The sequence below is a fragment of the Hibiscus syriacus genome, unplaced genomic scaffold (assembly GCF_006381635.1).
Source record: "Hibiscus syriacus cultivar Baekdansim isolate YM2019G1 unplaced genomic scaffold, ASM638163v2 tig00110597_pilon, whole genome shotgun sequence".
Lineage (NCBI taxonomy): Eukaryota > Viridiplantae > Streptophyta > Magnoliopsida > Malvales > Malvaceae > Hibiscus > Hibiscus syriacus.
Window position 1 is genome coordinate 1,960,822 of NW_024062795.1, and position 10,610 is coordinate 1,971,431.

The 10,610-nt window shown below is 36.7% G+C and overlaps 2 protein-coding genes across 3 annotated transcripts in view; one reads left to right on the forward strand and one right to left on the reverse strand.

Moving 5' to 3' along the window:
- Positions 1-3,248: 3,248 nt before the first annotated feature.
- Positions 3,249-10,610, reverse strand: part of LOC120134408 — a 30,576-nt gene continuing 23,214 nt past the window's right edge. The window contains exons 7-8 of the transcript XR_005517167.1: positions 4,399-4,401; positions 3,249-3,259 (exon numbers count right to left, since the gene is read on the reverse strand). The gene's annotated coding sequence lies outside the window, so the exon portion shown is untranslated. The remainder of the gene's footprint in view (positions 3,260-4,398; positions 4,402-10,610) is intronic.
- Positions 6,669-10,064, forward strand: LOC120134409 (BRASSINOSTEROID INSENSITIVE 1-associated receptor kinase 1-like). Of its 2 annotated transcripts, XR_005517168.1 has the most exons (8): positions 6,669-6,900; positions 7,322-7,452; positions 7,553-7,623; positions 7,687-7,830; positions 7,916-7,987; positions 8,092-8,162; positions 8,268-8,339; positions 9,917-10,064. XR_005517168.1 is itself a non-coding variant. In XM_039150843.1 (4 exons), the coding sequence occupies exons 1-4, from the start codon at positions 7,953-7,955 to the stop codon at positions 9,985-9,987; spliced, it is 249 nt and encodes an 82-aa protein (XP_039006774.1). In that variant the 5' UTR covers positions 7,846-7,952; the 3' UTR covers positions 9,988-10,064. The 2 variants fall into 2 exon arrangements, 1 of the variants encoding a protein (XP_039006774.1); XM_039150843.1 differs by lacking the exons at positions 6,669-6,900; positions 7,322-7,452; positions 7,553-7,623; positions 7,687-7,830 and having other exon boundaries at positions 7,846-7,987.

Below are 10,610 nucleotides of genomic sequence, written 5' to 3' on the forward strand. Positions count from 1 at the left end.
AATACATTCTTTTTGAGCATATCCTTTGACCACCAGTCTTGCACGATACCTCTCAACTGATCGTCACCATTTCGCTTGATTTTGAAAACCCATTTGTTACCAATTGGCTTCATTCCTTGTGGTAGTGGCACAAGGTCTCATGTATTATTTTTTATGAAGGGCTTCGATTTCTTCTTGCATTGCCATCATCCACAGTGAAGCATCTGAGCTGTTTATTGCCTCCTGGTATGTTGATGGCTCACCGTCCTATGTTAAAAGACAATATGCAATATTACATTCTATAACATAATTTGAGTGCCAATTGGGACGTCTTCTCATACGATCTAATTGACGAGTTGTTGGAGCTTCAGAATTCTCTGGTTCTTGTTCATCTTGTGCTGGTTCTGCTTCAGAAGAATCTCCTTGTTCAACCTCATTTTCCACATGTATATGTGTAGTCTCTGACTTTTCAGCACTATCATCATCTTCTTTTCTTTGTAGCTTATCTTTTACAAAGATAATATCCCTGCTGATGATCACTTTGCGGGCAGTGGGATCCCACAAGCGATACCCCTTTACTCCATCAGCATACCCCAAGAATTTGCATTTCTTGGATTTTGGATCTAACTTTGAAATTTCTTGGGAGTTGTACATCACGTACACAATACTTCCAAATACATGGAGGTTTGAATAATCAGCTGGTTTACCAGTCCACATCTTCATTGGTGTCTTCAACTCTAATGCAGTTGATGAAGCTCGATTCACCAAATAACAGGCGGTATTGACTGCTTCTGCCCAGAATGATTTTTCTAGGCTTGCATCCCTCAACATTGCTCTTGTTCTTTCTAACAAGGTTTTGTTCATCCGCTCTGCCACTCCATTTTGTTGAGGAGTGTTCGCCACTGTGAACTGTCTTTTGATGCCTTCTTTTCTGCAAAAGTCATCAAATTCTTCGCTCGTGTATTCTCCTCCATTATCTGTTCTGAAACACTTGATTTTATTTCCATAATCAAGTTCCACCCCGAGCCTTGAAGTTTTTGAAAGTTGAAAACACATCTGACTTCTTCTTAATTAGGGTACACCCGACATCTCTTGGAGTAATCATCAATAAATGAGATAAAATATTTTGCTCCACCTAGGGATGTAACGGGTGCTTTCCATACGTCAGAATGAACTAATTCTAGAACACTTTTGCCTCTAGAATTTGATGTGTTGAATTTCAACTGGTGATGCTTACTTGTATGCAATGCTCACACAAAGGAAGTGATACCTTGTTAAGCCTGAAAGTAGCTTTTGCTCCACAAGGACTTTTATTCCTTGTTCTGACATGTGTCCAAGTTTCTGATGACATAGCATTGTCGAATCTGAACTACATGAGGCAACAGAGGCTTCTGCTTCTACCAAAGTCTCTCCCTTCAGCATGTACAAGTTTACAACTATCTTTTCACCTTTCAGCACCACAAGCACTCCACGGAACACCTTCATGATCTTTTCCGTGTTTCAATCTTGCTTGCATTATTATCCAACAATCCGTAGGATAATAAATTTTTCTTCAGGCCTTTCACGTGCCGTACATCTCGAACAACTTTAATTGTTCCATCATACATCTTCAATTTGATGGTTCCCACGCCAACGATCTCTAAGGCATGATCATTGCAACTATACACATATCCTTCTGAGACAGGTTCATAATGATGGAACCATTCTTCTTGAGGTCATGTGATATGTTACTCCCGAATCAATGCCTTATATCAACAAATCGTTTTCTTCCTTCCACGATGGTTGACACTTCACAGCATGAGCATCTCCATCATCTGAAGTTGTGAATTGGAGTTTTTATTTAGACTCCAACAATCCTTCTTCAAGTGACCCTTCTTTCCACAGTTGTAACACTTTAAATTCTTCTTACTTCCGACTTCGATCTACCATGTTTGTGACTGCTGCTTTGGCCACGTTCTGTTGATCTCCCTCTCATCGTTGTCAACGCTTCTGCTTGTTGCAGATTTATTATCTGTCTTCCTTGTTCTTGCGCGATTTTCTTCTTGTAGAACAGCCTGCAACGTCATCGAAGACTAGACTGGTGACATTATTGTGTTGTCAAGTGATGATGAGTTGATCATACGAATCAGTAGACTTTGAAGTAGAAGTCAGCACGTTCTTGTTCTCCTATTTACAGCTTAAGGATGTAAGTTGAGAAAATAAAGTGTTCAGTGTATTAAGTGCTCCGTCACTGAAGTAGATTCTGGCATACGGAGAGTGTACAATTTTCTCTTAAGGAAAAATTTTATTGTGCAGCGATGTGGCCTCGTACAGTTGGTGAGATGATCCAATATCTCATTAGCTGTCTTCTCTCCTCGATACTTGACAATACTTCATCTGCTAATGCTAGATGAAAGTTTGCCATAGCATTTCCATCCATTTCGATCCATTTGTTGCCATCTGTGAAATCCACCGGCCTTTCACTGATAGCTGCTAGACAACTGTCTTCCTCATGATGGCCTTCATCTTCAATTTCCACAATGAGAAATTTCTCCCATTGAACTTTTCAATATCAAATTTCGTTGCCATTGTTTCGTTTAAGGATAGCTCCCACTATTTCACTATCGTGAATAGTTCTCTGGAACCTTCAAAGAATGGGTAATAACTTCTACTTCTTATGTTAGAGATCCACCTTTTGGTGACAACCACAAAGACAATAAGCAGATATTACACACTCTAATCTGGCTCGGATACCAATTTTTGCGGAAGACGGCTATCGGATAGAGCAAAATCGCAACTGATAATTTGAGAAAATAAAAAATGAAGATAAAAAGAGACACAAAATTTACGTGGAAACCCCCTAAATAAAATAGGGTAAAAACCACGGGCAACGGTAGAAGAATTTCACTATGAGAAAATAGGAATTACACTTCTCTCGATCTACCAAGAAGAAAACAATGATAATTCTCTCTTGATAAAAAGGAGAAAACAACTCTCAAGAAACTCTCTAAATTCTCTCTAGTATTGGAAGAAGCTAGAAATGCTTTGGGATGATTTTGAAGCTAAATGAGCTAGGGTATTTATAGTTGAAACCTAAGAACTAATTTGTAAATACCCTAAAGTTTAATGACTAAATTATGATTTAGCCATTGTCCAAAAATCAACAATTTGGTGCCAATTAATGCAAATGCACCGAAAGATTTTTGTCCACCGAAAGGTTGGCATCAACTTGCATGTTAAGTTGAATTTTCAACATTGCCACTCCAACTATGGTTGGTTGCTCATGTCCCAGGCTGCTCAACTCTTTTTATACCACCATTCACCAAACAAAGGATCGACCATACCCATTCTAAGCCTTCATACCTTAAACACATTCAATACTGTGCCAGAATGTGCTTCTCATCTCCGCCAACTTCACCTGATTGCTTCTACAAGGGTGCTTTATATTGTTTAAGCATAGATGGGCAATTGGGTGTCTTTGATGCTAACACAAGGGACAACCGTCTTTGGAGAATATTCGACAAGCTAAAACATCCTTGTGAGTCAATCCAAGAGAACTTTTTGGTTGAGTTGAACGGCGAACTGATTTCGATATGCGTCGGCCGTATCGGAAAGTATGTCATGGTTTTTCGACTTAATTGTGACCGTCAATTCAGATGGGAAGAAGTTGAGAGTTTAAGAGATACGATGATTTTGCCAGTAGAACAGGGTGTGTTTCCATGCAATCTCGTACAATGGGGAATAACATATGTTTTCCAATCTTTGACAGTGGAGGCAATGGCTTGTTTATTCCCTTGCATCACGCAAATTTCACTCACTCGCGTTATCATCGGCTAGAAAGATTTGTACGATACGAAACAGATGCTACATTGTGGTTGGGTTACACCAACCGCATCTACGTATATGGAAGACAAGCTAAGATGGCCTCCAAATCCTTAAAACTTCATTCCTTCGACCGCAAGAGTGATCGTTATGCCGGCCCCTCCCGCACATCCATCATACGTTCTCATGACGAATCTCAAAGACTCGAACAAGCAAGTGTTCTTTAATATGTTCGATAGTTATTACAACGTTGCAGGGATGCCTGAAGTTTGCAAAATGCGAACGGCAGCATGTTCTTTTGGTTGGTTATTCCGAGTCGGTCGGGATTGTTCAGATTGTTTGTTGCTTAATCTGAATACCATGGAGAAGATTCACTTACCTCGACTAACTGAAACATTCGATGAATGTGCAATTTCATCAGCTCCTAATGATCCCAATTGTGTTGTCTGTCTTTACCAATACTGTTTGAACAGCTTTTCGGAACAAGTTTGTTTATTGTAGGCCAGATGAGAGTGCATGGACGATAGTGAGAATGAAGAAACTGATAATGGTGAATTTTAAGCGGGACGATCTAAATGAACAGAAGAGCCGATTTAAAGGTAGAATCACTAATGTAACAGGCTACAAAGGTAAGATTTACGGGTAAATATTGCAGGAAAATTTTGTGGAAATAAATTTCGATCCGATTTTAAATGTAAAGCTTGTCAAAAGAGATGATGGGGATAAGGTTTGCTTACCCTCATCCACCTCATCCGTTGGACCAAACAAGAATATGATTTACATGGTTGGTGAACTATTCACGATTCAAGTGAATTTTTATGGCAGCGCTATGAAAAGATGGCCGAGCAAAATCACAGAAGTTGAAGTTTTCAAGTTGAATTCGACAAGAAAGATGTGGGATAGGGTGGGGAGGCTATCGGAATATGCCTTCTTCTGTTACAGAGATGGAGTTGTGTTCATGCTCATCAATGGAAGGATCTAAAAGAAAATGAAACTGCGTTTCTTGGTGGGTTGTTTTTCAAGAGGTGAAAACATGTATGCATTTAACCTTGAAGATGGGAGTATTTCGGTTTCTTTACCGTTTGAACAAGTAAACATGTATGATCGGAATTGAATTAGAGTCGTGCATCGTTCACATTTGCGTATATATTCTTTTTTTTTTCGTAATGCATTGTTCATTCGATTTAGATTGAGGACGATTCAATTTTGCGTAATCACTGTATTTGAACTCCTTGCTTCTTGTGAATTTAACACTAAAATTATTTGTGCTTTTGATATATCGAATCATTCTCTTGACAGTCTTGAGATGCAATTCACGGGCACCGTGAAATGCTAACGTGCGACAGCCTTAATATATGGTTAAAAAAGGCGCTATCGATTTTGTTATTTAAACAATAACAAAACCGGTAAAAAATGACCGGAAACATTATTAGGCGCTAAAAATGACCGATTTTGTTATTATTGAGGTTTTAATCGGATTTTTTGAAAAAATGACCGAAAATATTATTAGACGCTAAAAAATGACCGGAAACACGGGCACCATGTATAAACCTAGACAAGATACTTAAAATTATAGTATGAGTTGCCTGTGCCTAAAATTTATTAGGTAAATTTTTCTCATGCAACATAAGAGTGAGTGGGTATTCGATCGAGTTGAGTAAAATATTTTGAATTAATCGAGTTGAAAAGTCTTATTTTATAACTTAAACTTTATTTAGTTTTTTTTAGTTAAATCATGTAGAATTGTCATATTTATAATGTTATGGTACTATTTGATTTCAATTTAAATATTTTTTAATTATATAAATATACATATACATTTTTCATATATTTTTATATGCGATATACATATATCATATAAAGTTGAGAGACTCTACTCGACTCGTAATTAACAATCAATTCACTAATTATTAAAAAGTTTGAATTATTCAAATCTTATTTTATAATCTTTTATTTTTAAAAGTTTATTCAAATTTCATAAACACCAGAGGTAATGCAAAAAATGTATGACAACATGTAGGGTTGTAAACGAGTCGAGTTGAGTTCAAATAGTATTTATCTCTATTCAACTTGAAAAATATAAAACTGAACTCGAATCGACTCGAAAATTAACGAGGTTAAAATTGTCAAGCTTGACAAGAACATGAAAAAAAAATTGAAGTTAGACTCAACTCGAAAGCTCGCGAGCTTACAGTTTTCAAGCTCAACTCAAAATAAAAAATTGGAGCTTAACTCAAGCTCGAAAAAAACTAACTCGAAATATTCTCAGACTTAGCTCGATTGAAGCTTAAATTCGAATTCGAACATATATTCAATACACAAAAGGCTTACATTGTATTTTTTAAAAATAACATATAAATGGTAACGTTAATAATAATTTAATTTAAAATTTAATATATTATTTTCTGGAGTTGTTCATGAGCTTTCCAAGTCGGGTATTAAGAAGCTCTTTCGGCTCATGTTGGAGCTCGAGCTCGAGTTTGAGTCGAGTCTATTTGATTTGAAAATTGATTAACTTTGACCGAATCAATATCAAGTAGCTAATAATTTATCTAGTCTCATTTACAACCCTAACAACATGGTCTAATGGCTACACTGCACTGTTTTTTCAGGACTGCATGGGAGATTACAGGAGTTGATTTCATCATAGTTGCAGTATGGTAATGTTTTTTCATGAGACATTTATCCTTCCAGCATTCAAATCAACAACAGTAGTATTGGTCCCTAAAACTGTTACTCCTTCTCAAGTTAAGGATAATAGACCTATTGGGAAAAAAAATTGACCTTCGTTGTCATCACTGTTCTTTCCCAATCAAGTCAATGACGTTTACTTTGAGTTCGACTTGGCAAAACAAAGCGAAAAATGGAAAAGAAAAAAAGTGCCTCCCTCTAAGCCTCTCTCTCACTTGTCACCTCCATAGTTTCCTCGTATTTTCTCTCTTCTTTTCCTCACCAACATTACTTCTCTCTGAATCAATTTTTTAGCTTTAGTTCGGATCAAAGTACTCAAGACAAAGAAAGGATAAAAAACGGTGAAATTGATGGAGCGACGCATCTCTGTTTGTTTATGGTTGATTCTGGCGTTGAATTTGGTTTCCAGAGTTGCAGGCAATGCTGAAGGTCTTTCCCTTATTTCCTTATTTCTCTCTTCTGTTTTGGTTTAGTTTTAGTAGTGGTCAACCTAATTGACTTGTCTGTAGAGATACTTGCGCGCTTGTATCCATTAATTGAAGGTTTGTGTAATGAGTCCTTTATGTGGTCCCCTTTCTCGTAAATTGAGAAGTACGCTTCTCGAACTCATTGGGTAGGATCAGTGGCAGAAATGTTGTTTTTCTTAAAGATCCAAGTTAGAGCAGCTATATCTATTCTCTTATCTGCAAGAGTGCTAGAAAAAATTCCGTATATGTAATATGGAATAGTTTTCTTCGAATCCTCACAAAACGGATTTGACGTAGTGAGATTAATAATTGAAGATGTGTATGCTGAGATTGATGGTTTTGGATTACCAATAATAGATCGCTTTGTCTTGGTGTTTAAACAGGTGATGCTTTGAATGCATTGAAGATCAATTTGGCTGACCCCAATAACGTGTTTCAAGTGGGATCCAACCCATTTCAACCCTTGCCTATGGCAGAATATTACTTGCAACAATGAAAATAGTGTGATCAAAGTGTAAGTTCACTTATACATCTTTTTGCCATTTCAGTTGGTGTTTCAGTTTCTTCGGATTTGCTAGTTTGATGTGATAAATGCTTTCCCTTTGTCAATTTAGTGATCTTAGGAATGCAAATCTATCGGTCAGCTTGTTCCAGAACTCGGGCAGCTTTCGAATTTGCAGTACTTGTAAGTCGATGGTGATTACGTTTGCACATTCATCCAATATACTTAGTCGATTGTTTATGACAGGGAGCTATGTAGTAATTACATATCTGGGACAATCCCGGAGGAACTTGGAAATTCGACGAGCTTAGTGAACTTGGAACTTTACTTGAATGCTTTAACAGGACCCATTCCAACTTCTCTGGGCAAGCTAAGAAAGTTGAGCGTCCTGTAAGAATACATTCTTCTTCCTTTCATGGAGCTTGGAAATCAAAATGCAATGTAGTTGATGCTTTCCTTTTTATATATGGAACAGGCGTCTCAACAACAACTCCTTGACAGGTCAAATTCCAATGTCCTTAACTACTATTGATACACTGCAAGTGCTGTGAGTGTTGCTATCAGAAATTTCTTCTTCTTTTCAAATTAGCTGTTTACCTTAGCTTGAAGAACAATATATAATGGAGTGGGATGTTTTACCATGTGATGCAGGGATCTTTCAAACAATCGGCTAGTAGGAGATATTCCAGTTAATGGCTCCTTTTCATTTTCAATCCTATCAGGTCTTCCTCTTATGCTATCTCACTGCCACTACTTGTTCCCATTTGTTCATGAATATAAATAGTCTTAGTGTAGTCTCCTAAGTTGGTGCACCTCTTTTTCCACAGTTTTGTTAATCCACTCAATTATCTTCCTCCTGCTCCACCTCCCCTATCCAAACTACAGCTTCAACTCATCAGGTTTGATCTCCATTTCATTCTTATTAATCTGTATCAATATTTTTTAGGGGAAATTTCAAACTTACACAAGAACTTGATCAAATATGCAATTTGATCTATAAATTTTGATTTGATATATTATAGGGAGCACAAACTTTAATTTGATTCAACTGTACACATTCTAAAAACATAGGCGCATCTCCAACAAATGCAATGATAAGGACTTAGGTTTCATAACCTTCGAATATATAAAGAGAAAATAATCTCAGTGACAAAAAATGTCTTATAATATACGATTTTAACCAACTTTTTTGGATTTGCCAAAATGACCAACTAAATCGCAATGCGATCGATAATTCGCAACGCGATCTCCGGTATCGCAAATCAGTTTCCAGATTCGCAACGCGAACTTTGACTATCGCATTGCGATTTACATATTCGCATTGCAATAGTCCAAGTTCGCGTTGCAATAGTCGAAGTTCGCGTTGCGATTTTCCAAATTCGTTGCGATAGTCGAAGTTCGCGTTGCGATTTATTCCAAGTTCATTGCGATAGTCGAAGTTCGCGTTGCGATTTATTCAAAATTCGTTGCGATAGTCCAAAATCGCAACGACTGGTGGTATTGCATTTGTTTCTTAAGAATTTTCTCTAAAAATATAGTATTCGCGCTAACGTGTCGAAGGACACGTATTACCATTACACGACCACGACAGACGACGAGACGGGTCGTGGTAATACGTGTCTTCGACACGTCCGCGCGAATACTATCTTTTTAGAGAAAATCTTAAGAAACAAAGCAATACCACCAGTCGTTGCGAATTTGGAATAAATCGCAACGCGAACTTACTATCGCAACGAATTTGGAATAAATTGCAACGCGAACTTCGATTATCGCAACGAATTGGAATAAATCGCAACGCGGACTTCGACTATTGCAACGAATTTGGAATAAATCGCAACGCAACTTCGACTATCGCAACGAATTTGGAAAATCGCAACGCGAACTTTGACTATCGCAACGAATTTGGAAAATCGCAACGCGAACTTCGACTATTGCAACGCGAACTTGGACTATCGCAATGCGATTATGCGAATATGTAAATCGCATTGCGATAGTCCAAGTTCGCGTTGCGATAGTCGAAGTTCGTGTTGCGAATCTGGAAACTGATTTACGATACGGATATCGCGTTGCGAATTAGTTGGTCATTTTGGCAAATCCAAAAAAAAGATATTAAAATCGTATATTATAAGGCATTTTTGGTCACTGAGGTATTTCTCATATAAAGACATGAAAGTGCCGGAATTTTTTTTTGTTTCCGTGTATCGAATATAATTACAATCAAAATTCATGTATTATATGATATGTTAATGATACTGGGGTAGTAAGAATAGGTTAAAATCGTATATTATAAGGCATTTTTGGTCACTGAGGTTATTTTCTCATATATAAAAGACATGAAAGATGCCGGAATTTTTTTTTTTGTTTCCGTGTATCGAATATAATTACAAAAAATCAAAATTCATGTATATGATATGTTAATGATACTGGGGTAGTAAGAATAGTATATTTTATCTGACTTTGTAGTTTGTACTGACAGGTAATACCGCCATTGGTGCTATTTTTGGAGCTATTCTGCTGTTCTTTGTCTCTGTAGTTATATTTGCTTAAAGTGATGGGATCTTTCCTTTAACGCACTTGGCTAGTAATTTTTATCCCTAATGTTTTAAATGCCACAAAATGTGTTCTTGGCAGACACTAAACTCACCTTAAAATAAAGCAAATTACTTTTAATATATTCCATTTTATAAATTTAAATTACTGTTTTGCGTGATGATATCCAAATATTATTGTAATTAGAAAATGTTAATACGTTTTACAGAATATTATTAATTACATATCAAATCAATTGCACAAAAGTTCAAAGGTAAATCTTTAATAATTGTAGTTTTTAGTTCAATATTTCCCATGGAGTTGAGAAGAAGAGGAAAGAATTAAAATCTGCTCAGGTTGTTGTTCTGTCAAATGCTCTGATTATTTAAAGTTGCCGTATAGGGTTACCCTGCAATGTTTTTTCAGGACTGCATGGGAGATTACCGGTGTTGATTTCATAGCTGCATTAAGATATTTTTTTCCATGATACATTTAACCTTCCAGCATTCAATTCAACAATAGTATTGGTCCCTAAAAACTGTTAATCCTTCTCAAGTTAAGGATAATAGACCTATTGTTTGCTGTTCAGTGGTCTATTAAGCTATCACAATGATTATGGTTAAGAGGTTAACTAGTATCTG

Coding starts and splice junctions, on each gene's coding strand:
- LOC120134409 (XM_039150843.1), top strand. CDS start 7,953: ATGTCCTTAACTACTATTGATACACTGCAAGTGCT. Junction 8,163..8,267: donor TTCATTTTCAATCCTATCAG/GTCTTCCTCTTA, acceptor CTTTTTCCACAG/TTTTGTTAATCCACTCAATT. Junction 8,340..9,916: donor CTACAGCTTCAACTCATCAG/GTTTGATCTCCA, acceptor TTGTACTGACAG/GTAATACCGCCATTGGTGCT.